The sequence below is a fragment of the Eutrigla gurnardus genome (genome assembly GCF_963514095.1).
Source record: "Eutrigla gurnardus genome assembly, chromosome: 8".
NCBI lineage: Eukaryota > Metazoa > Chordata > Actinopteri > Perciformes > Triglidae > Eutrigla > Eutrigla gurnardus.
Genome location: NC_139922.1, coordinates 26,961,848 through 26,988,822, shown reverse-complemented (window position 1 = coordinate 26,988,822; position 26,975 = coordinate 26,961,848). Strand labels below are relative to the sequence as shown.

The 26,975-nt window shown below is 44.8% G+C and overlaps 1 protein-coding gene across 4 annotated transcripts in view; it reads right to left on the bottom strand.

The window, feature by feature from the left end:
• Nucleotides 1-24,496, bottom strand: part of znf512b (zinc finger protein 512B) — a 34,845-nt gene extending 10,349 nt beyond the window's left edge. The window contains exons 1-10 of one of the 4 annotated variants that reach the window (XM_084015475.1): nucleotides 24,256-24,496; nucleotides 21,015-21,149; nucleotides 7,327-7,406; nucleotides 7,043-7,171; nucleotides 5,665-5,840; nucleotides 4,774-5,075; nucleotides 4,388-4,459; nucleotides 3,562-3,696; nucleotides 3,302-3,423; nucleotides 1,893-1,985 (exon numbers count right to left, since the gene is read on the bottom strand). In XM_084015475.1, coding sequence (XP_083871601.1) covers nucleotides 1,893-1,985; nucleotides 3,302-3,423; nucleotides 3,562-3,696; nucleotides 4,388-4,459; nucleotides 4,774-5,075; nucleotides 5,665-5,840; nucleotides 7,043-7,171; nucleotides 7,327-7,406; nucleotides 21,015-21,147 — 1,242 coding nt within the window. In that variant the 5' untranslated portion in view covers nucleotides 21,148-21,149; nucleotides 24,256-24,496. Of the gene's footprint in view, nucleotides 1-1,892; nucleotides 1,986-3,301; nucleotides 3,424-3,561; nucleotides 3,697-4,387; nucleotides 4,460-4,773; nucleotides 5,076-5,664; nucleotides 5,841-7,042; nucleotides 7,172-7,326; nucleotides 7,407-12,813; nucleotides 12,934-21,014; nucleotides 21,150-24,255 lie in introns of those variants that run through there. The other 3 variants (XM_084015477.1, XM_084015476.1, XM_084015478.1) reach the window with 3 other exon arrangements.
• Nucleotides 24,497-26,975: the final 2,479 nt, after the last annotated feature.

Genomic DNA, 26,975 nt, shown 5'->3' with positions numbered 1-26,975 from the left:
CAAAACTAAGTAAAAACTTCTCCCTCAATGCTAAGGGATTCTGTGATTCTCCTTCTGGTCTTTTTAATTTTTTATTTACTGCTATCAAAAGTGTTCTTGTAGAAAGAAAAGAGAAATAAAGCTGCCTTTAATCAGATTCTGTGCACAATCACAGACGGCACAGCTTGTCCCAAACAGTTTTAATTATCTGATCTGAAAAATGTTGCAGAAAAGTTTAAGGGGTTTGCTGAAGAGGAAAACCAGATGAGACCTTTTGAGTATCTGTAGTTTTCACTGCCGGACTCAACACAACAGGTCCACACTGAAGACGGATGGCGGTATCAAACCGTTTAACTCGGCCGACGCTGTCAGGCCGGTCATCGATCATCACCGTGAAACTGATAAATAAAGCCCGTCACACAGAAACATCACAAACACACAACGCTACAAGGTTTGCTGCACGTTCATTAATCTTTCATGGTAGTTTTTTGAAACGGGGCAGTGTTGAATAATTTAGCAAACTTCATAGCGCTGCCGTTGCTCTAATGCAGGAGTGTCATGGTAATATCTAAATGAAGCTCGTTGAGACGGCTGCAGAAACAACCGTGAGCCCTGCAAGGACCGATCAACGGTTCAACAACACATCGCTGAGTTCATCACGCTGACGATGAATACGTAACGGATTAAATGTCATAAAGCTCATGTGTACATGCAGGTCAGACCAGTCACACTCGCTGTAGCTGTACGGTGGATGGAGCATGCATGTGTTGCTATGGTGATGCAACAAAATAAAAGTAAAGTTACTTTTGTGTCTACTATCTATGCAATTATTTTAGATTTAGATTTTTTATTTAACATGTCAAAATGAATACAGAAAGTGTCGTACAGAAAATAAAATTACACACCTAGAAAGCATAGAAATATGAACAGATTTTTTTTTTACATGTCTGAAAAGGAGTGGGAAGACGTATACACTTGTTTAATCCCTTCTCCATAATTCATGTCATACATATGTTATTTTGTGTTTTCCTTATCATTAGATTGAAGAAATCAGAAATTCTTTTTTACTTTACTGAACTCTTACAAAATCTATTTTTCTCATGTAGTATATCTGTTCTAGAGATGCATGTTGCTATGAAATGTCTCCAAATATTCGATTGCAAGCTTTCTCACTGTGTGAGTGAGCGACATAAGATCCAGTTGTAAATGAAACGTCTAATTTTACCATCCTGCCCTCGTCCACTTTAATGCTATCCGGTTTGCCGTGTGTCTGATTCCCCATGAATGCAGCATACGTCTGCCTGCTCTGGTTTCTATTAATAACCAGCCGCCCTGTTCAGTGTGTCAGTGTGACGGCGGCGTAACATTAGATCTCTGCGTTCCCAACGCATCCTCATCTCTACTCCTGAGTGACGGATTAGAGGGCAAATATCAGTCTAAAAAAAAGTCCGTTGGGTCAATTTCCAGGTTTTACTTTCATCATGACACGTTCTGGCAAATGAAAAAGTCGCCGACATCAGCAACCTTTATTTTGACTAAGTCTAACTTGTAATGCCTTATTTTTAAGGTAAGCAATATGACAACAGGATTAACATAATATTACATGTTTGTTTATAAACGGATTAACCGAGCCGAGTGTCTGACGGGCTCATCTTGTGTTCTCTAGTAAAATGAATGTGTTATTTGGGGTGACGAGATGAGACTCGGGGGGAGGCCTTTACACACCAGGAGTGTGACGAATAAACTACATCAAAATGCTTAAATACTGGCTGCAAATAGTCAGCTAAACGTATTCATACCGACAGTTGCTTGACTTTAATTAAAGGTTTGATTCTGGCGTTCAGGACCGACGACCAGGATCCTATGACCCAGAGTCTGGCCTGGTCTGAGGTGGACTGGTTGTGTGGACGTACCTTGGTGCTGTGTTCGGCCATGGTGTGGTAGTTGAGGCCCGCCTTGGACCTGAATTGTTTGTGGCACTGCTGGCACTTCAGGGCGTCCTGGAGCTGTAGAGGATCAAATCACACTTCTGTGAACGGAAAAACTCACTAGCGACCGGCTATTCCTCTGTCTTTATTAGATCTAACTAATATCACACTGCAGTGCTGGAACCTGTAACCTGATAAAGTTTGTCATCCGTGGAGAAAATGCTGGTCAAAACAAAGAACAGAGGCCACGTCAATTTAACACAAAGTGTTCCTTTTTTTTGTTTCAGATTGCTCTCCTCGCCTCCGTATTGATTCGGAGAGCGAGGTGTTTTGATGGTGAGTGACCCGGCGTTAATGTGACAATTCTGTCTTTGCTTTACGGCGGACTGTCACTTTAATGGAGTCACACGGGCCACTGGGCCAAGAAGCCATTAAACTGGCTGTAGTAGCACGTCTCCGAGGGCCCGGGGGCGGCGGCTGCTGCTGCTGCTGCACCACTCCGGCTGGTTTGTCCTCCGTAAAATACTCAATACCATGCACTTGGATGAACTCCGTCCCCGCTTCGCCCCCCGCCTCCTTTATTGCTGCTACTGACCACAATTAAGTGCGACGCGAACAAACCGCAGAAGTGCACGCTGTCCTTTTCCCTTCATCTATTTCCACTGATATCAGCTTTCAGATGCGTGAAGGATATTACACAAGTAAACGGGTTCAGATTACTGTACCGAGATACCCCCCGATGTTATTTCTACAGCAGTCCAATCAATATCATTACTGTAAAGGCTCCCTCGACTCGGCACAACAGAGTCCTCCGGGACGCGTGTCTAATAACGTTGCATTGGAAGTTATATTCCAACGTGGAAATTACAGCTCTGGGTCGGGGACTTTGTTTCATACAGCAGAGGAAACACTTGCTTTATTAACAATCGTGCTTCACACTGCGTACGACGACATGTAAATTATTACAGTATGTGGTGTTGTGAAAATAGATACTTTAATAGCTGACATCATCGGAAATACAATCGGAAATGCTGGCAACCAGAGCAGCGTTTTGCCGCAGCCTATCCAGATCAAGCTTGGAGGGTTGAATTAAAACTGTTAGCGGCGTCAAAACGTCTGGTTGTCAGAATCGATCACAGCGAGTGACCGTGTAAATGGTTACATCATCGTAGTATTGCATCATGATAAACAGGATCCACAACATTCAGCAGGTATCAATTTGATACAGGAGGTTGATATTATTGATATTTGTGTCTTATTCCAAATTTGTAGCACGAATGCATACGTATGTGGAAGCAACTGCAGGGACATTGTACTGTGGTGTTTGTCTTTGGAGAGTTTTAACTCTAATTTTCACAGCGAGCTCGATTCCACGTTGGCTGTCGCTCACTGACCTTCTGGCAAATCTCCATGTGTTTCTTGAGGCCGTGGATGGTTTTCCTGGTGACGACGGAGCAGGTGGGACACACCACCTCACCTCGCTCGTGGATCGCTCGCTGCCACTGGGTGTCGCCGCCTTAGGAAGGCGTGGAAACAGTATTATGATGCCAGATAGCCGATCACATATCTCTGCTTGTGGTTGATACCAACATCTAGAGCTTTACAGTAAATGGGCGAATTGCCTAATTGAATAAAAAGTGATGTGGGTGTTCACCAGAGCTGCTTGTAGCTGGATCTTTCTTGGAGGACTGACTGGAAGCAGGTCTCCTCTGGGGCTCCTCGCTGAACCCGCCCCCTTCAGATCTCTTGGCACGGCCGGCCTTCAGCTTCTCCTCCACCTTACTCATACCTACAACACACAGGGCCATAATCAGTGATCAATACCTCCATTGAAGGGACAGATGGAGGACAGCGCTGACACAAGAGAAAATCTAAATAATAAAAAGGAAAGATACTGGATATAAAAAAAGGAAGTTGTTTTGAATTATACTGAATGATGACAGATGTGCTGAAAGAGAGCGAGAGAGAGAGAGAGTCCTGCGAACGCTGAGTGGATTGTTTGATAAGTAGTTTACAGGCCTTTCTGCTGCGTGAGTCACAGTTTCAGCATGAGAATGAGTCACAAAGAGAGTCCCACATGAAAACATCTACAGTCGCCTCGATAGCGCCGTTCAAAGACTGGCAGCAGCAGGGGAAACGTTCAAAATCACAGGAAGCTCTTCTTCTGAACAAACCCACAAATCTTTTAATGATTTTCATTCTAACCAAAACCAGGAATTCAGATGATTATACACTAAAGGTGCGTTTAACACCACTCAAAGTCAATGTGATGGATGTCATGATGTTAGTGATTGAAATGGGTTGGTACTATCTGATGTAAGCATGCATCATATTTCTGTTTTCTAGGGAGAAAAGATGACGGATTTTTGATATAGGAATAAATTGTGAGTTGTAACATTCAATCACACCACGTGGTGTACTTTTCTAGTTTCATTAGAAAACGTAATTTATGAATTTATGATTATTTTTTCTGAGTATACCTTTCAATCCAAATGTCCCAGATATAGAAGGCTGCTCTCCAGTGAATTTCTTAGGGGTTTTCTGCTTCCGTCCTGGCTCAGGAGAAAAAACAACAGAGCGAGGAATGGTCAAAAACATACAAGTACTCAGAGGCTTAGTCCCGCCCCTTCCTGTGTGCATGTGACCTTATTTGGGGGAGAAACAAATATGTACAGCAGTCAGCGGCGAGAGTCAAACATCATATGTGTAATTTGTGTCACAATTCAAACGGGATCAAAACATCATTAGTCTCTCACCGTTGATTCCCATACTTTTTAGGGTTTTTTACCCACAGGAAGGGGCGGGACTTATCCCTCTCCATAATGAGAATGTGTGCTCCATTTCAAAATATACGTTGTAATCTTACTGTGCCTCATTCGCTCCGGGTCTTCGTCGGGGAAAGAAGGGGGGAGGCTGTCCCCATCGCTGTCGCTGCCCTCCTCGTCCTCCTCCTCCTCCTCCTCCTCCTCCTCTTCCTCCGACGTGCTGTGGGAGTGCTGGGAGTGAGGCTGGACTGGCTGGTGCGTCTGCTGGGAAGGCTGACTGTGGCTGTGCTGTTTCCTGTCGTTCCTCTGGTGGGCCAGCTCTCCGTTGTGAGAGGGCGTGGACACCTCGTGGGTCTTTTTCACTTTGAAGAACATTGGAGAGGGGGGGCTGTTCTCCATGGGCCTGGATTCACAGACCGAGGGAGGACAGTTAGGACGTTACTGAAGGCCTTCTCACACTGAGGCTGGTTTATTTTCATCCGTCATCTTATAGAATGTGTACACTGAAAACTTGCACACTGAGTCTGATGCATTTTTTATATATATCTAATGCAAAAACTAAAAGTACAGTGAGGGAGCTGCACAACTATCCTGATTGGTTCCAGGTGGACTAGGATGGTGGTGGTGGTCCAGTTTGCAGCACTACTGGGACCGCTTGTCCCCGATCCCAAGCTGCTCGGCTATCGCTTGCCACAACCTGTCCTTCATCTCTGCATCTTTATCGTCATCAGACTATTACAGTGCCTCGCTTTGAGCGAGGAGGTGGATTTTGGATGTTTGCATGCTCTACGGTGGCTCTGAATGGTCAAACGACTCTCTAAAAGCCTTTTGACGGATGCAAAAATGTACACAAAATTTTACCTGCTCCGAAAACTTTTTTGAGGGACTAAAGATTTGGAGACGGTGTGCAACCGTGATTGACACAACGTGCGACAAATTCGGATGAAAAAATAGACTCCACCTTCGCAGTTTGAGCTCTAAATCCCAGTCACCTTTTCTTGGTGTTGGACTTGACGGGGGTCTTCTGCAGCCTCAGCGGCTCGTCCTTGGGCTGCATGCTGACCCTGTCCGGGTGGTTCCACAGCTTGTGCTTCTGCAGGCGCACCTTTGTGGCGAACGCCGCCTCGCAGTAGGGACAGCCATGGCTCAGCCTCTCGGCTACGGTGGCCTGGTACAAACACATGGATAGAGGGGATTCAGGGGGAGCTCCGGCCCAACGTAGAATAAAATGACTTAACACTGTTCGTTCGGCAGCCATGTGTGGTCATAAAATATCTGCCGTGTGAGCATTTTAAAATGATCTAGTTTAGTGAAAACACCCTGACTGATTTAAAGTCCGGGTAAAGCAAAAATAAATGTTTGTCACACCGTAGAAAAATGTGTTACTCACCAAATTTTAATGATATAAAAAAAAGTATGTACGTATGAACTGCCCAATCCTGAGTGAAAGTTGATTATGTATATTACAGATGCAGTGTAAACACTTTTGCAGAATGCACATTGGAGACCATCAACTAGCGCCTTAGCCCGATGCTAACTCAAATGGCGATAAATAATGAATGCCTGTGGCTCTAACTCACAAACTTTAATTTCACATCTACGCGTTTTTGCTCGATTTCTCTGTATGAAACCGTGGAATCAGACCGTGAGCTTTACATCAGCCCTCGCCATGACCTCGCCGCTTCCTGGGGCTGTGAACTCAGTACTCGCTTCACCACTCTCTCCCTGCAGGAAGGAAGGATCTTTCTTTTTGTGAACATCCTGTTTGTGAAAAACAGTCCAATAAGCTTTTAATAAGATGATCCTAAATCATAGGTCACTCTGTATAAACAAATAAATAAATACAGGATACAAAATATCCTGTATATCTTTTAATCTCCATTTCTCTGCCATGATAGCAAGCTTTTTTCAAGTTACTCGTGATGATGTTTACGATAATCCCAATAATGGAAATTCACCCCAAACAACGTGAGTTTTCTTTTTTTTTATTGCGATCTGCGATCCTATATCGTCCTATTGCTGGTCCAGAGTGGGAGGGGCCTGCAGCTACCCTGTCTGATGATATATCGCAGGAAAACAATATGGAAATGTCCGTTTTCTCCCCGTATCATACAGACCAAGACGTTACGTGCTCTAGTTGAATAAACTTGAACACAAAAACTGTCCAACTCTGCAATTCAGTGCCATATAGCTCACATAACGAGTTTGGAAACAAAAATCTCTGGTTTTCCTTTCCCCGGACTTTAAACTGACTCTCCAGGTAACTTGATGCTTTTCTCCAACACTGTGATCCACGATTAAAAAACACGATTCTGAAGCACGAGGTAGAAATAGCCGCATAACAGGAAAGAACAGAGGTTAGTGACTCACCCCCTGGCAGCGTTGATAGTGGTACTTGACGCCATAGATGCTGGGAAACTCTAACCAGCAGCCTGAACACGGACACTTAACCCTGGAGCGCCGCTTAAACTCTTCCTTCCATTGTACTATCATATGGGCCTGCTCGGGGGGTGAGGAAGAGATGGTTCAATACATGACGATTATGGCTATACTGTACTGTATGTCGTGCATATTCATGGGGAGCTGCCGACTCCGCAGGAGAGAAAATGAAGCCCACTTCACAACGCCCACTCGGTTCAAAGAGAGGTACTCACAGGGATGCTTCTCAGCTCCTGCACTTCTGCTTTAGGGCGACCTTTCCTCTTCCCCTCTGCTGGCTCATCACACACCGAACCTGGGAGAATGAGAGACAACTATTTATCTGCTTCATATTCATGGCAAATCAATATTAACTCATTCTATCGACATGTGAGCACATCTAGATATGTTCTTGACATTTTTCAGAGCAACACAAATACCCAACTTTTAGCAAAATATTGATTTTGATTTTTTTTTCAAACCTTGGAAATCCCTGAATCCCCTCACATATGCAAACTAAATATGGACACGAACACATGGTGAAAACAAAGATACAGCTGATACCAATACCACATTGCGACTTTGCGAATACCCTGCCTACAAGTGATGACGACGGAACATTTCCTGTTAGTTAAAACATAGTAATTAAGAAATGTACATAGTATGCAGTAATCTGGTATGCCCTTAACTTGAGTTTTGTGATTTTTTAGATAGTTAGCATTAGTGTTTAATAATAGTTTTATTTGTAAAACAGCGCCCCCACTGCCAGATGAGTAACAGTTCAGGTGGAGAGTGGTACTGCAGCACGGGAGATGAAGAAAGGCTTCCAAAACAAACCAGGAAAAAACAATTCCGATGAAGTTCTGTGAGAAGTTGTAAAACCAGGAGGAAACCACAGTGACCGTAGAAAGCGTTCTGTTTGTGAAGAAAATGTCACTCTTGCTGTCGGACTGCTTTTCCTTTCCGTACACTTCACATTAATGAGTAACATGGTAAAATAACACAGATGCTGTGGCGGATCACGGGTTTGCAGAATTACAGGAGACACGTGGACAGATTCAGAAAAGGTGGCAAGTCTAATTTTATTGGTACATTTGGTCGGTAATTAGGGCAGCATTGTTATTTTCCTTGTTTTTTAACCAGAGTTCTGCCCATACAGACACCAGCTCTTGTTAAAACACTGTTTTTAATGGCAGGGTCTTGCAATACTACTACCGTGCGACACTAATACCACTATGACAACGGAATATTCACAATTTGTGACAGTATAATCATCAAAATGTGCTTAAAATGGCAGCAAAACATACCTGAATCACTTTCGTACTTTGGTGAAGTTTGTAAATTACGAAGAATACATATATCAAGGTGGGATTCTGCTCTTTGTGATCATTCCAAGAGGCCTATTTTCTTTAAATCAGGTCCTACTTTTTAACTTCTCGACCATGATAGCGAGCTGGACGTTCTTTTTAATTCCCTCGTGTGATATTCACGATTGTTCCAACAACGGAAAGTCACCACGATCAACTTATCGTGAGTCCTTTATCCTCCATCCCTGCAAGAGAGGGGATGTGTGTTTTTGGGGAAGAGAGGGCAATGAGGGTAAATCGCTAGCAACTAAAAATACGACCCTCTGACACAGCTCTCTCTCTCTCAGCTGCTCCCTCCCTCCCTCCCTCCCTCCCTCAAACCAGCACATCCCTCTTTTCTCACCTCCTGTCTTGCTTTCTCACTTCCCCTTCCTGATCTTTCTCCATGCTTCACGAGGACAGGCTTCATTACCGCTCTCTTTTCTGCTACAATTAGACCAATGCGCACTATTTCCTCCATACGGTGCTGGTGTGGAGGGAGGGAGCTGAGGGTGAATGTATGCATGTGGGAGGGAGGGAGGGAGGGAGAGAGGGAGGGAGGGATGCTGAGGGTGAATGTAGGCATGTGGGAGGGAGGGAGAGAGGGAGGGAGGGAAGGATGCTGAGGGAGAGCAGAGAACTGCAGAGGCAGACGACTTCTTCCTCTGACCAAGCAGAATACTGAATGACAGTGCTGCAGGTAGCGGCGGAGGCTGTGCTCTGCTCCTCAGCATCATATATCTTCACATGTGCTCTCGACTCGCCTGCATTGATCTGCTAAACCTGGCGAGCAGCAGCAGCAGAAACAAAAGCCAACAGCAGAGAGAGCTGCTGCTCGAGCCCATTCACTCGTATCAGATCGAGAAAATGTCAAAGGAAAGGACTCAAAGTCGAGATGATAGTGGTTGGTTGTGAAGTGGGATGAGGCAGCAGAGGCTTTACACAGAGATGCACTGATAAGGTGGGATATCTGGGCTGGTACAGGGCCGACCTCATATTATATAAACTATTCACATTACAAATACTAATGAAACGTTTAGGTAACAATTGTTGAAAACTTGATAGATAAAATAATGTTGGCAAACTGCATATTCTACAATAGAAAGAAAAACGCAAATAAATACAAATCGCAATACTCAGCATATCGCAAATTGTTTAAAATAGAAAAACAAATTTTAATTCCTGCTTAAGTTTCCACCAATTTGTTGCTGCATTCAAAAATGTTTTCGTACTTCTTGTTTCAGGCATGCAGTTTATACATTATGAATTAAACTCTGTCTTCCTTTCTTAGAAAATAAAGGTCTTAAGAAAAGGCATAAATAATCTCCCAAAAGCTCGGGTACCAGTCCCGGGACTGACGTCTTCAGCGTAGACGACCATTTGAATCATGACGTTGTGTCTGGCGGCTGCTTCCTCCTCCTCCTCATTGACGAGCAGCGACCGGATGCACACATGCCCGGTGCAGCTCTTATGATCCAGATCACAAACTGGATCAGAGCATCAGTCAGCCTTCAAGGATTATACAAACGGCTGGAAGACTTTTCCTACCATCGTTGCTCATAGAAAGGAGGCCGACCCAAAAAAAAGATCTCTCCGTGACGCCGATGTCAATGTGTGTAAAAATGCAATCCAGGCCTCACCTGCCATGACCTCCCCGTCTCATCTGTTTTAATCACACGCCATCAACTCCCCCCCTCACTTCCTCTCCTTTTTGTTTCCCACTAGAGCGCAGATGCAAAAAACGCAGGCTGACGGATTATGTGTAATCTTTTGCTCCCAATAATAAGGCAGGAAGAAAATAAGGCAAGGCTGAATAAGAATGAGCACAGTATCGCCGGCTGTGTTTGGGAATAGTTCGTGACACGTAAAAAGCACCCACAAACAGGTACACGAAGCCATTACCAGGTCTGTGCGAGTGTGTGATTTGTGTGCACAGATACGGGTGTATTAATATTCTCCAGGCGACGGAGCGTTTCTCTATTAGCTGTCTGGGTAGCAGCTGGGGAGGTGATGCAGTCGGCGGTGCCGAGGAGGAAATTGAGCATGCATTCTAATTCCTGTCTTAGAAAATAAAGGTCTTGTAAAAGAAAGGCATAATTAATGAATTCTGCTCTTGGGGAAAGCTATGTTCTTGTTGCTATGGGAATAAGATCCACTTGTCTTAGTTACTGCTATCAGAGGCCTCTTTCCACCAAGCAGGACTATTAAGCCGGAGCAGGCAAGGGGCAAAGAGGCATGTACACACACAAGCCGAGGGAGCGCTGCTGCAGATTTAACTGTGAAAAGATGAAATAAACAACGGCACACTTGTCTTTCCTGGGGTGAAATATGCAAACGCAATCAAATGTGGTCAGTATCTTTTACTTTGCTTTGCTTGCTTGAGGATGCTAACAGACAGGTGGCAACCTGCAGGTCTGAAAAGTGAAGCCACGTGGAAGTAACTTAAACTTGCATTCTTTCTCATGGCTAATAAAAGTCTGATTGTATGGAAGTCAATGAGAAAATGACCCTACTTATATACTTGATTTATTATAGTAGACATTGTAAAGATGAGTTTATGGTCTCAACCTCTAGTTTCAAGTCTTCTTCAATCCAGCATGATGTTCATTTAGTACATTATGGTCCATTTAGAGTCCACCAGACCAAGGGATGCTTTAGGGGGCGGGGCTTACCTGCTGATTGACAGGTCACTACAATGGCATTCTTGGAAGTTGTGTTTTTTTGTCTCACAACTTTCACGGTGTGTGTTTATTGTAACATGTAGGTTGCCGTAAAAAGCCTTATTCAGCGTTTGGTTTTGCTGCGCTTCACATCCTCGTGTTGCTTCTGGTTGCAATAAAGGCCCCCACACACCGCCCAGACGTCCAACTGCCTTATCCGACCATTCTCCGCCCACTCTGTTGCCTCTCGTCTGACCCGTTCGGCAGAAAAGTTGCGTTGTACACACCGCTTCGACGTGCTTCCGACAGCACAGCAGCGTGTACGTTCTGCGCTTGCGCGAGATGCAATAAGCCTCCTTAACAGCGGGTGGCGCTAGTCTCATGCCAGTACTCCAAAACAGGAAAACAGGAAATGACGGAACGGAGTGCAGATAAAAACAATGCATACACAGCGTCTTGGTTCAGTATTCGTTCGACTCGAGAAGACCTTTGTGGACTAAATACTTGGCATTTCTGGAAAGATGGCTCTGGCTAGGGTGACACTCGCGTTGTGTGCTCTCGGGCTCATTATTTTACAAAGACGTCGTCTCAGTAGGGAACGAGTAATACGGAGTTTACCATCGTCACTTCCGCCCCGCCCACACACCGCCATTGGATACTCTGATTCGCTAGCACACCGCCAATCAGAGTATCCAATGGCTCAGACGTCCAACAGCCCACCTCCTCAGACTTCGCATGCTCAGTCTGATCAGACACGGCTCCGAATGCTTCCGACGCAGCTGTACACACCAAACATATGTGTTCCCGACCTCGTCCGAGCCTCTCCAAACGCTTCAGACGTTCAATGGTTGGGCCGGTGTGTTCCTGCCTTAAGACGGCAGCAGGCAAAAACCAAGATGGCGGCAGCTAAAATCCATGATGGCGATGCCCAAAATCCAAGATGGCAACGCCCCAAAAACTAAGTTGGCAACTGCCTGAAAGCCAAGATGGCAACGGCCCAAAAGCCAAGGCGGCGACCATAAAAACCGTCGTCCACACACCAACAGGTGATGTCACGGCGACTGCATCAACTTCTCATAGACAGCCTATGGCAGCACACTCAATGGCACTCAGCAATCAACACTATTGTCTTGGTATGAAACAAAGCAGGCCCATTGTGTCAAATCTAAAGCCCCGGTTCTCAGGGATAAAACAGCTGTTCCACTAATGCCAGAGTACGACTCCCAGCTGTCTGCAACTGTTGCTCCTCGCCGGTTCACCCCGATGCCACAGGAGCGACGAGGAGAGCCGGGACCCAGGAGTCCCGGCAGCTGCCTAACGATCTCAAATAACCTCCGAGATCTCCTAGCTACGCCCGCCACTGCTCCCACAAACACACAACACAGGCACACACACACACACACGCAACAACAGTCATTTGTTTTCCTCGACAAATGCTCACACTAGAGCCTTTGTCTGCAGCGCGGGTCTGGACGTACTGTAGTTCAGAGACAAACACCGCGACACAACTCCACCGTCACGACTTCCTCAATCTCAACAGACGACAGATGGAGAAACTGATACAGCTTACCATCTCCCTAATGTGGAAGCTGTACTGGTTTACAGTCACTGTGTTTTTACAACTTTCCCCGTCCTCACACACACACCTATTTCCCTTCACCTTGTTTTTCTTCCTCCACATCCTCTCACAGTGCACACCCTCGTCTTCATTGCGTACCTCTCTTTGACGACGTCCCCATAATTCCGCCCCGCAGGCCTGATTCCCGACGCCGAGCAAGACGGAGAGAGTAGAGTAGAACCAGAACAGTCTTGTGACCCAGACGCTGACTAACTGAAAGAAAACCTCAGTGAGTCCGGCTCTCACTCTCTTTGTTTTTCCTCTCTCTCGCTCTGTCTCTGTCTCTCTCGGCCCTCCCTCTCTCTGTGTATCCGTGATAATCTCTGACACAGATACACTTGACAACAAGACACACATAATTGCTTTAACTGATTGGTTTTATTTCTCACAATTCTTTTAATGTCATTTTGTGTTCGGGTTTGTGATATTTCATGAGCACACGGCCAAATTCTGGCACAAACGTCCAGCTGATCAGATTTTGGTCACTGTGACATCACCAAACCCGTTCTTGGCCATAATTCAAGAGTTCGTATTACCTCGCATGGCCAATTTGATTGACAGACAATCACCTGCCAAGTATCTTTTTAAAAAATCTGCCCATTTCCAAACCGTCTCTAATGAAGGCTTCTCAGTTGGCCGGTTAGGTTATAATTCATATGCTAATTGCGACAATTTCCCACAAATAGGATAAAATGATGAAGTGATTTTGGATGGATATGGATGGTAAACTGCAACTTGTCGGCGAATGCATACAACCACAAGGCGGCAATTTTAGTTCTGAAAACGCAGCAAAATGACGTAGCAATGAAGAGATTCTTTCTAAATAAGTGGTATTTAGTGCCCTGTCTAAGTGCGCGTTGCCTTCACTGCCCTCAGCGGTCTGGACTACTATACTGGGAATCCCTTTGTGTCGAGGCCAGGAATCACAACACAGACCCGTGGTGGGCTCAGTTTACTAGCACCACTAAACCCACACTTGAAGCAGCCAATACACAGCTACACAATCCAGTGACTCTTCAGACCTGTATCGATTTTACAGCCTTCCACATCAGCTGCATGCTTCATATTATTGGAAACCCAATCCATTGCCTGATGGATTGGGTCACGGCCAATGGTATGTTTAGTGACATCCAATCACAACAGCGTCAGGTGACCGGCCGCATATGCGGTCGTGGATTCCTGGCGTTGTGATGCCGACAGCACGGCAACGGCAAATAAAACACTTGATGTTCATTTAGTAAAGTAGTCCATTTAGAGTCATACTACAAAGCAGGGTATGGTTAAGGGCGGGGCTACATGGTGATTGACAGGTCGGTACCACAGTGTTCTCCGCTCTGGGAGTTGTCCGTGTTTCAACCCGTTCACGGTGTGTTTTCAGTTCATGAAAGTTTATTGTAACATTTTGGTTGCCTAGAATTGTCTTATTAAGCGTTTGATTGTACTTAACTCCTTCCTCGCCTGTCAATTCTGGTTGCAAAAAGGCAAGGTGGCGACGGCCAAAAAATAGCAATGGCCAAGAGCCAAGGTGGGGCCCAAAATAAAAAAAAAGTGATGACCAAAAGCCAAAATGCTGAACTCAAGACCGTCGTCCACAAACCAATGCGTGACGTCATACCGACTACGTTCACTTTCTGCATACAAGCAGTGCATAGACCAGCGCCCATGGAAAAAGGCACATACAGTATACAGGAGCCAGACAGACAATGCCGGCTCCAGACTGTTTGCAGTGGCCTCCTTATGGACAGTGACTCACCAACTCAATAGCTTTCCCTGCACTCCTTCTCCTCTGCCATCCACAAGCCTGCCAGATAAAAGGTGTGACAACGATGACAAAGAACTGTCTTTGGGAAAAACGAGATGCAGCATCAGGCTGAGAAAAGCACCAGAATCCAATCCCAAACCAAAACAAACATTCTCCAAATCCTTAGCTCTTTATCGGTTTTATCTTTTGGTATTTCACCAAATCCCGAGACTCAAAAGCATCAGCGGGCGAGAACTGTGAAAGGGAAGAGAGATGAGTCGTGAGGATGGTGGGTGAGGAGGGTTTCGGGGATTGGAAGGTGGTGTGGATAGTGAGGCCTGGTGATTCGCCGCTGCTGATCACACTCAGAAGAATAAGGCGTCTGAGGGAGGATGAAAAGGAAAAGGTAGTGACAGTTATGTGTGGAGAATGGGAGAACAAACGCGTGGGAGAAAGCGACGGATTGAGTCCTCAGATGGCATCAAATGAAGGTCCTGCAGTCAGAGGACCCTCATTTGTCTGCACACGGAGACGTGTAAACGCAAACATAAACAGCACATTAAACATTCACACTGAGCCACGTATCATACTCTGAAAACAATGTCCACCGGAGGGCGCCACAACATGCAACAAAGGGCTGAAATGCTAACAAACGCCTGTCGCTAGCTGAAATGTTAGGAACACTTAAAATATATAATTGAAAGGCAAGTTCAGATGGAGAATAGGTAAATCATAAGGCCATGTTTATGTTGTTTGCAGACAAAAGTGACAAACGGACACCTTCACGCAATGCAAAGTCAATGGATGAATTGTTTCACAATTGAAAAATGACATCAGGTAGTGAAGAGAACCACTCTCTAAAGGAGGATGGACACACACACACACACACACACACACACACACACACACACACACACACACACACCACTCATATATTCTTGCTTTAATATTTGCACAAAGGAACCTAATTTCAGGGTTTGCCTAAAGCTGTTGGATCGATCGGCATAAGTTCTGTCCAAATACTTTCCCTGTAGCTTGTTTAACAGCTTAAACTGCTCGTGGAGAGAAGGAAAAAAGACTAAACTAGGCCTTTAATAAGATGTTAATGTGGAAAAAAAAGTGTGAGAGCAAGAAAAGAAACTCGAGGGACAAAGAGAGAGCAAGTCACCCTCAAGCACCACATCCTTCCCTACAAGCTATCTGGTGTGGCGAGGTGACAGCTCAACCGCACCGCTTCAGGAAAGCAAGCAAACAAACCCGATGTGCAGCAGCCTTTTGTTTCCATGCAGAACATCACAAAAGGACTTCAGGAAACCACAAGTACAGAAGGAAAAAAAGAAGAAACAGTCCAGCCAGACAGGATTTCTGCATAGTTACATCATGCAAAGTTTCCGACAAGGACGTTTAGCCCCATCGATCAGCACTAGGATAATTCACTAGGATAATTCACCGAGGTGGAACAGTCCAAACTTTCCATGGACCTGGAATAGAAAATGAAAGGTGAGCGGTGGGAAGAGGGCAGATAATGTGCTACCTGGCTGTGTGGAGAGCACAAACATAGACCCAGCACTGAAGGCCTCCACAGGGAGCCTTAGATACTGATGCCTTTGGTTCTGCCGGCCGAGACTCGCCGTCCCCCTAGAGACAGACAAGCTAGTGCTCGGCTCATTATGATTAGCATTGTAGCACCCCCCCCCCCATCATTAGCTACAGAAAGCTCAAGCCAGAAGCGTGATGAGTAATAAAGCAACAGAGGCCGGGTTTAAACGGTAACGCATTGTGCTGCTGGAGGAACCAGAGTCCAATCAGAGTCTCTTGGAGTGGAGTGTGCTGGTAAAGGAAGTACAAGTGTCACCGTTATCCGGCACCTTTTTGAGATGAAAATGTAAAACTCCTCGTGCAGTTCTTCAGCTCTGCTTCGTGTCAAAATCAATTCCTCGTGTTCCTGTCGCCTCGTGTTTCCCCTTCAGGTTGCTGGGTGTTCTCCCAAGATCTTCAAATATCATCACGTAAAGCTCACTGGTTGGGTCTGACATGTACAACTCCTTCTTTAAATAGAGGACTATGTAGAGGACTATGTAGAGGACTAAATAGAGGACTAAATAGGGGACCATATAGAGGACTAAATAGAGGACTATGTAGAGGACTAAATAGAGGACTATGTAGAGGACTAAATAGGGGACCATATAGAGGACTAAATAGAGAACTATGTAGAGGACTATGTAGAGGACTAAATAGATAACTATGTAGAGGACTAAATAGAGGACTATGTAGAGGACTAAATAGGGGACCATATAGAGGACTATGTAGAGGACTATGTAGAGGACTAAATAGAGGACTAAATAGGGGACCATATAGAGGACTAAATAGAGGACTATGTAGAGGACTAAATAGAGAACTATGTAGAGGACTAAATAGAGGACTATGTAGAGGACTAAATAGGGGACCATATAGAGGACTAAATAGAGAACTATGAAGAGGACTATGTAGAGGACTAAATAGAGGACTATGTAGAGGACTAAATAGGGGACCATATAGAGGAATAAATAGAGAACTGTGTAGAGGACTATTTTTTCAAATTAATAAATAAATACAAAGTACTTTGTGACTGTCAGTGTTGTGATGCTCTGCTCACATTAAATGTATTATTCTCAATCACTCTGCTCCCTCTGCTCTCGTCAGTCTGTCATTTTGCCTTCAGAGCAATGCATGATGGTCTATAATGCTCGGTTGGTGACCCTCTGTCCTACACTACTTTTCAAGATGAATTGTGGGATACTACATAGGGTATAATAATCCTCACTAAACATTCAGACCGCTAAAACATGGAGAACCATGCCAACCAGCCAAACAAGACAATTCTAAAACTATAACATAGTGGAATGTAAATGTGTATCATGTGCTGGTCCTTAACACAGACTTCCTCTATCAAAATCACTGATAGAATTACTGTACTGCTTGTTTTTCTTTCTTTTTTTTACGAGAAGCTCTAATGAGTCAAAGCAGATCAACTGCGGGAAAAGAAAATGAAAGCAGAAACGATAGTTACCACAAAAAGTCCGGTAAAGACCAGGACAAAGCTATTACCTGGGAAAGCATCTCACACACACACACACACACACACACACACACACACACACACACACACACACACACACACACACACACACACACACACACACACACACACACACACACACACACGCACGCACACACACACCATCATCATCAGCGGCACTCATTAGTGAACCTCAGCCAAGTGTGTTCTCTCATTTCTAGCCTTCAGTCTCAGAACGATCAGCACTGAGCTGCTTCCGACTTCACACTGATTGATTTAGAAACACATCTTGTTTATTGAGTAATAAAGTGGAAAGAATCTATAAAACATAACAGTGAGAGGCCCCCCCCCCCCCCCCCCATCGTTCAAATATACTGTGCTCTGCAATCAACTCTTTAAAGGTATAAACAGCCGGCAGCTTGTACACAAGAAGAGTTGGAGAGTCTGCAATAGAGAGTCCCTCCACTTCCTGTCGACCACTGTGGGACCTTATTTGGTGAAAAAATATATGTACAATAGTCGGTTTGAATTGTGCCATCAATTACATATATAATTTTTGTCAGAAAGTCAAGAAGTTCAGTTTGTGAAACACGGCTACGTTCCAATCATAGACTGTATATAAGACGTGAATGTAGTCATGGTGATGTCACCCATTGGTTTGTGGACTACGGTTCTGAAGCCTCCAGATTAGCATTTCGTCAAGTCGCCATCTTGGAATTTCTGCAGCCAGTGAAAGGAAGTGTCCATATTAAGACTTTGGAGGAGCGAAGAGATCTGAAGAACACATCTAGATCTAGATCCATGTACGGTGTTAACAAGTTAGCTTCGTAATTCAAGGTCAACTTTAGAGCTAAGTGTTAAAGCATGGGTAGCATGGTCGCGACCTGTCAATCAGCATGTAAGCCCCGCCCCCTAAAGCATCCCCTGCTTTCTGGTCTGGTGGACTCTAAATGGACCATCATGTACTAAATGAACATCATGCTGGATTGAAGAAGACTTGAAACTAGAGATTGAGACATAAACTCATGTTTACAATGTTTACTGAGATAATACATCAAGAGAGAAGTAGGACCATTTTCTCATAGACTTCTATACAACCAGAGAGGAGTCGCCCCCTGGTGGCCAGCAGAGAGAAGTAGGACCATTTTCTCATAGACTTCTATACAACCAGAGAGGAGTCGCCCCCTGGTGGCCAGCAGAGAGAAGTAGGACCATTTTCTCATAGACTTCTATACAACCAGAGAGAAGTAGGACCATTTTCTCATAGACTTCTATACAACCAGAGAGGAGTCGCCCCCTGGTGGCCAGCATAGAGAAGTAGGACCATTTTCTCATAGACTTCTATACAACCAGAGAGGAGTCTCCCCCTGGTGGCCAGCAGAGAGAAGTAGGACCATTTTCTCATCGACTTCTATACAACCAGAGAGGAGTCGCCCCCTGGTGGTCAGCAGAGAGAAGTAGGACCATTTTCTCATAGACTTCTATACAACCAGAGAGGAGTCGCCCCCTGGTGGTCAGCAGAGAGAAGTAGGACCATTTTCTCATAGACTTCTATACAACCAGAGAGGAGTCGCCCCCTGGTGGCCAGCAGAGAGAAGTAGGACCATTTTCTCATAGACTTCTATACAACCAGAGAGGAGTCGCCCCCTGGTGGCCAGCAGAGAGAAGTAGGACCATTTTCTCATAGACTTCTATACAACCAGAGAGGAGTCGCCCCCTGGTGGCCAGCAGAGAGAAGTAGGACCATTTTCTCATAGACTTCTATACAACCAGAGAGGAGTCGCCCCCTGGTGGCCAGCAGAGAGAAGTAGGACCATTTTCTCATAGACTTCTATACAACCAGAGAGGAGTCGCCCCCTGGTGGCCAGCAGAGAGAAGTAGGACCATTTTCTCATAGACTTCTATACAACCAGACTTCTTTTTGCAGTCAGAGGCGTCTGTTTTCCAGCAAAATGAGACTTTCTTGATGTGCAAAGTGATCTTTTAAATTGACAAACATGTGTTTTTCAAATGATTTGTCTTTCACTGTTGACTAGCGTACATATATTTGTAGGAAGGGGCGGGACTTCACCTCTCTGCATTAGGAACCATCAAAAGATTAAACGGATTCACCACTGAGGAAAAAGAAACCTCAAATGCTTTCCTGCCCTCTCAATTCTGTCTTGCAAAAAATAAGCTTTGTATCACGGTCCACGGCAAGCACGCACCCACACAGGCATGCAAATCCAGCCTGCAGGGCTGAATATTAACATGGAAAGAAAACAAATCGAAGCACCTAGTCTGGTGCTGTGTGTGTGTGTGTGTGTGTGTGTGTGTGTGTGTGTGTGTGTGTGTGTGTGTGTGTGTGTGTGTGTGTGTGTGTGTGTGTGTAGGAATGAGGGCTGTTTAGTAGCAACCAAAACAACTGGGTCATATTAGAACAGCCCCAGTTTTCCGAGTCCAGGACTCTATTAACAAAGTCATGATGATCTGCTGGTTATTGGACTGAAACTTAATTCCCTCCCGGCCCGGCTCTCTCTCTCTGTCTCTCTCTCTCTCTCTCCCTCTCTCCAAAAGCTCCCATCTCCGTCCAGATGGCTTAGGGTTTCACTAATGTCAGTGCTTGGCCATACTTGTTTGTTTGGTGTTCTCGCTGTAAGGCAGTCTGAGGAAAAACGTTGTACTTTCCAGGCCTTTCTGTGGCGAGAGGAGTAAAATTACAACTGACTGGGGAACCATTGATTCTTAGTTAAATATAACCCATTCATACCTGTGGTATGCTGATGAAATTCTCCAGAAACTATACGCTTGAGTTCTGGGTCCTATTATAAGCTACAAAAGTAATTTCAGCCAGCTGAAAGCCAATGGACAATAAAGACGAATATGCAAGAAGACAATGGCCTCGTGTTAAGTGTGTGTCTATATCCGTGTTATGACATGAGACTCGATATGGTCTTCGTTTTTCCATAAAATATCGTAATATATTAATATACTATGAGATGAGTGAAAACTGCCTCCGATGAGATGTTGACGAACTACATAATTAGCAGTAAAACAAAAACAGCAATACGTGTCATTGCACCACTCAGCATATCACCAAGCGTTTAACATTGCAATAAGATCGTATTGTGACGTATAGTGGTGCCTCTGGTTATTCCCACACCGAGAGGATGTTTGTCGGCTAGACGGTGGTTCTGAGCGGTCAAACAACCCTCTAAATGCTTTTTGAAAAATCAATCCTGTTCCCAAAACTTGTTTGACGGACGAAAGTTTCGGAGTGCAAAGGCCTTAAAAGGAAAAGCCTCTTGTATGTCAAATTAATTTAAAGGTTTTAGATTTTTTGTTAGTACTAGTGGGCTATGGAAAGCAACCAAAACTGCCATTCCCTTGCATTAGTTGGCCTTTTCCTGGGCTAGATAATGCAATATTAGATTTTCTCCCTCATGTGTCTCCTTCCGTCATTCTAGAGCAAACCTGGGTCACACCAACACAAGCTTGGCTGAAGAAACGCTCGTCACTCACTGTGTTTGTTGTGGTTTTCTGGGCCTGGCGTGCTTCGGACGGGCTCCTGGGGATGCCCGTGCTTGGGGGTCCGGCCCTTTGGCAGCCCCGACGAGGACAGCTTCCCAAGCCTGGGGCCACTGGGGCTCTCCATGCCTGCGATGGTTAAAAAAAAGAGAGATTGATAGCTAGCAGCGATATTGGCATGCTTCCTGATGCTCATTAATACAGTTCTACAGCAATGCAGGAATGAGTCTGAAAACCTGGAAATGAGTCAGCGGTTATTTTCACTTCCGGTTCCCTCGTCTCCGAGTCGGCGGGTTGTTTTTAGTTTGATGCCTGAAATGAGGCCCGTGTCTGAAATCCCTCACTATGAAGTGAGTTCTCCATGTTGCAGTGCTGTCTGAATGTTTAGTGATGAGTATTATACCCTATCTAGTGGATGAAGTATCCCACAATCCATGTGTTCAACTGATGGGCCCATAATAGACCATCATGCATTGCTTTGAAGGGAAAATGACAGACGGACGAGAGCAGAGACAGCAGCGTGAGCAGAATGATGGAGACGGATCTATGAGATTATATTTAATGTAAGCAGACCATCATAACACAAACAGCCACAAAGTGCTTTGTATTTATTGATGAATTTGGGAAAATACACTTATTACCTCCATACTGACGTCAACGTATACCGCTATCCCTTTGTTAGCTTTCAAAATAAAAGCCCTAGACATATATATACACAACATCGCTGCTCACCAGGGGAACTCCATTTAAAACAAATTAGCTTAAAATATGTATTTATTACAAAAATGATGATCGGGAATGTTTTATTCCAGGAAATGTACAACAGCAGTGATGTAATTAACAGAGCAGAGATAACGACCCAGGTAGAGTCCGAAAGTGTTTTTATATTTTACTGATGGGTTCAATATAGTCTTCTACAAAGACCTCCACATAGTCCTATATAAAGTCTCCTACATAGTCTCCCACATAGTCCTAAAGTCTTCTACATGGTCTCCCACATAGTCCTCTATAAAGTCTCCTACATAGTCTCCCACATAATCCTCTATAAAGTCTCCTACATAGTCCCCCACATAGTCCTCTATAAAGTATTTCAGTCTCCCACATAGTCCTCTATAAAGTCTCCTACATGGTCTCCCACATAGTCCTCTATAAAGTATTCTACATGGTCTCCCACATAGTCCTCTATAAAGTCTCCTACATAGTCCCCCACATAGTCCTCTATAAAGTCTTCTACATGGTCTCCCACATAGTCCTCTATAAAGTATTCTACATGGTCTCCCACATAGTCCTCTATAAAGTCTTCTACATGGTCTCCCACATAGTCCTCCATAAAGTCCTCCACATAGTCCTCCATAAAGTCCTCCACATAGTCCTCTATAAAGTCTTCTACATGGTCTCCCACATAGTCTTCTATAAAGTCTTCTACATGGTCTCCCACATAGTCCTCCATAAAGTCCTCCACATAGTCCTCTATAAAGTCTTCTACATGGTCTCCCACATAGTCCTCCATAAAGTCTTCTACATGGTCTCCCACATAGTCCTCTATAAAGTCTCCTACATAGTCTACCACATAGTCCTCTATAAAGTATTCTACATGGTCTCCCACATAGTCCTCTATAAAGTCCTCCACATAGTCCTCTATAAAGTCCTCCACATAGTCCTATATACAGTATTCTACATGGTCTCCCACATAGTCCTCCATAAAGTCCTCCACATAGTCCTCTATAAAGTCTTCCACATGGTCTCCCACATAGTCCTCCATAAAGTCTTCTATAAAGTCTTCTACATGGTCTCCCACATAGTCCTCTATAAAGTCTCCTACATAGTCTACCACATAGTCCTCTATAAAGTCTTCTACATGGTCTCCCACATAGTCCTCCATAAAGTCCTCCACATAGTCCTCTATAAAGTCTTCTACATGGTCTCCCACATAGTCCTCTATAAAGTCTTCTACATGGTCTCCCACATAGTCCTCTATAAAGTCCTCTACATAGACCTCCACATAGTCCTCTATAAAGTCTTCTACATTGTCCTCCACATAGTCCTCTATAGGGTCCTCTACATAGTCCTCTATAGGGTCCTCTATAGGGTCCTCCACATAGTCCTCTATAGGGTCCTCTACATAGTCCTCTATAGGGTCCTCTACATAGTCCTCTATAGGGTCCTCCACAGTCTTGTCCATACAGAACTACCTTGATTGTGAGCTTGTGAATGAGTGATTTCGGACACAACCAGAGTCTGCGGTGAAACACTAGCGTAGACTTTAGCGTTTTGTTTGACGCTGTAAATGAAGCCAGTAAACACTGGTCTGGTGAAGGTTTTAACGAGTCTGTACTAAATGCGGTCGCTAACGAGCTGCTGAATGAGGCGACTACGCCGCGAGTCCTCCTCCTGACGACGGCCAATCGGTGCTGTCGGACTGGAGACACACACACATCATGTGCAGTGTGTAATGAGGGCGTGACCTTCCATGTTTCATTTCAAAATCAATATTCTCAGTTACACACTAACTCCATGCTCTGCCCATTAGACAAGAGGGGGGCAACCGTATAACTGGGTAACGAGCTTCATCGGGTCACATCATCAAGTTATTCTGTTTTAGAGCTTCTCTTAACGTGTTGACCGCGAGATGAAGAACACCAAATTACGAAACGCCACGCCGCCTTCATCATCTCCTGATGAATCACAACACGCCAAAAAGGGCCGCTCGCCCGGCGGGCCACGTTTGAGCGCCGTTCATCAGCCGACCAGCGGCTCCATCCGTCACCATGGTAACGTGGAGTATTCCACGCGCCAACGCCGGATGGACGACTCCCTGTTCCTCTGTGACGCGTTTAAACACAAACGTGGTGGCGACATACGACACAAGTCATGACATCACTGCTGAAATATGACATGACGTGAGTTTCAACGGTGACCTGGACTTTTTCTACAGTGTTTGTTTTGTTTTGTTTCAACGCATTCGTATCAGATTCTCCAGGAAATAATCTTTAAAAACAAATCTCACCTCGCAGGAAAGGAAACCCAACATTCAGCGAGACACAACAACAAAACCCGTTGACATCTCCTCCACAATCTGCTGACGAACCAACCTGGAAACAAGTATTTTAGCTGTGCACGTGGCACGCTGCCATGCTGCGTGTGTGTGTGTGTGTGTGTCGGCTACAACAAGGTTACAGAGTGCTTATTTACAAGAAGAAGAAGAAGAAGAGACTGTCTTGTCGGCCACACCTACCTGAAGTGACACCCAGCGCTCAGGGGCCGGGTGCCCCGGGTCACCCACGTGAGGGAGGAGGGGGGAGAGGTTAGGGGGGGGTCAGGAGACAGGCACCGGAGTGGGCGTTTTTCCACCAATGTTATGTTACATGGCAAATCACACCTGCTGTGCGTGAAGGACCGGTCAGACAGCGTTGGGGGGGTCTGAAAACAAGTGGACAGTCGTCACCGTGGTCCTGTCCCTCCTCCCCCCCCAACCCCACCCCCTCCCCCCCCAACCTCCCCCCAAAAAAACTCTGCGGACGACGAGGTGGAAGGAGAAAAAACCCCGAGCAGGCCGGGAGAAGCCGAATCACAATTCCGCCCGCACATGAACAGAAATCCCGGATACTTTCACCTTTTTCCCAGTTCCCAGTCGCCTTGCCTCCCCCCTCTTCCTCCTCCTCCTCCTCTCCTGCATTAATATGTAGGTTTCACGCCACGAGGCGCTTCTTCCTCCTCCGCGAGCCTCCTCTTCTTCTTCCTCCTCCTTCCCCCCTTTTTTAAACACTCCAGAAATATCCGACACAAGCCTCGCCAAAGACGGGGGGGTTAGCTCCGCGACTCCTTGAGGAAAAATATTAGAATACGGGATGGTTTATATAGGCAGTGAAGCAAAATGGCGACTTTATTACGAAGGAGGAGTAAAAAAAAAAAAAAAAAAAAAGAAGAAGAAGAGAAATCCTCGCGCTGGCTGGAGCTGAAGGCAGCAGAGAAATAAATTTAGTGCGGTAATTCCGACGGCGGAGGAACACTTGGGAGAGTCGGAGAAAACGGAGCGAAGGGGAAACGAGCGGAAACGACCGAACCTCCGGACTCCGCTCGGCTCCTTTCCTCCGGATTACTTCGGCTTTTTTTATACGGATATTATCTCGGCGGCCGCGTACAGTATTACAGTAATGTGTGTTGGGTCATGCGCGGCTCCACTCCACCTTTTGACAGTTGACTACAGTCTTCAGAGCAACTTGCAAACTCTCGCCTTATTATTATTATTATTATTATTATTATTATTATTATTATTATTATTATTATTATTATTATTCTGTCTAATAAACTCGCTGACGGGAAAAAACAGGGTCAGGGATGAAATTACTCAAATCAACCTTCGTTGCTGCTTGGAGAAATGATTCTAGTCCGTCTGTATGCGTTGTTCTTTGGTCAGATTTGTCTGTTAAATAATACTTTAAAGACTCAACATTATACATGTAGAAACCAGACACTTCTTCAATGCATCACCAATCCACACACACATAAACAAGGTCATTATAAAGGCTTTATTGCTTGGGCCAACAAAATTATTTTTTATTTTTATTTTCATTTACATTTATTTTCAAATTAAATAATACATAATGGATGTTAAACGTTGGGTCTAATCTCTCTCTCTCACGCTCTTTGACCTAATAATTCCCACAGAAATCACCTGAAACCAAAATGCCATGGATGTTAAAAACAAAACAATTCCCAGTGTGGCCAGTTGAGGGCAGCACAGCCTCATTATTTTTGCCACCAAGTTCACACAGTTTGCATCAAGTCACATTACCATCCTGTGTTTAAATGATTGTTTTGTTAAGAAAACAGTGTATACACTTGAAGCTACACGGAAAGGAGCAAGACTCAGAGTGTTTGCCGACTGCTCTGCTTTGTCTTCTGCGTATGGTTTTTTAATAGCAATTTCAGATTATATGTTAACAAGTTGCCTACTAACAAAACTATTTCTATTTTCACATCCAGATTTTTAATATCCAGCAAAGTTTTGTCTGCGTTAGTCTTCCACTAGGGGGCAGTGCTGTCCTGCTCTTAAAGAGTAACTAAACCCCCAAATAAATGTTTTTCCCGCTGAAAAATATTGAATATCCAAATAGTGTCCAAATATTGAAAGTGAAGTGCAAAAATGGCAGCTCTTGTCTCTACAGACTGAAGAGTAGCCCTGACCCTTTTCAATTAGCATGCAAACTTCCTCACACATCAAACTCAAACTTTGACTCAAATGAAACTTCTTCGTGATAAATCGTAGTTTTTATATATATATATATAAAAACCACAAAAAACATATGAAATTCATGGCACAATTCAAACGGGACCAGAAGATAATTTCGATCTCGCGAAAGGAATACATGCATCAGAAATTCATATTGAGGTCCCATGTACCGGGAATAGAAAGGCTGGACTTCGCCACTCTATTAGTCCACTAGGGGGGTCAACAAAAGGACAAAACAGGCCCCCTGTAGCGTCTCTGACACTTTTAAACATGCAGCTGATTTTCATGCCAACGTCACATGTGTTATTTTGATCTCAGGAGCCTCGAGGGGAGGATCAGCTGGTCCACGATGCACTGAGCCTCGTGGGTCTTTCACTCTCGGCGTTTTCCTGCCCGACTGATAAAAGTGAAATCTTCCTCCAGTTCCGTGTACCGACACGGGCCCTTGTTTGACCTGTGATTAATCCTTTTTACCACGGCAGCGATTTATGTTCCCGCTCCTCCTCTGCTGAGCGAGCAAAAGCCTACTCCATGTTTTTTGTTTTAAACCAGCCAGGTGGAGTGCTCTTTTGCCCTAAAAGGCTCATGGAGAGTTCAACCAGCGCTTGATTGTGCTGTTCATCTTTTGACCTTTTCCCGTCGACTGAGCACAAACGCACCTTTTCTAAACACTGATTGGCTTTGCAGTGGTAACCTGAATATCAGCAACTTGGTCGCTGGCC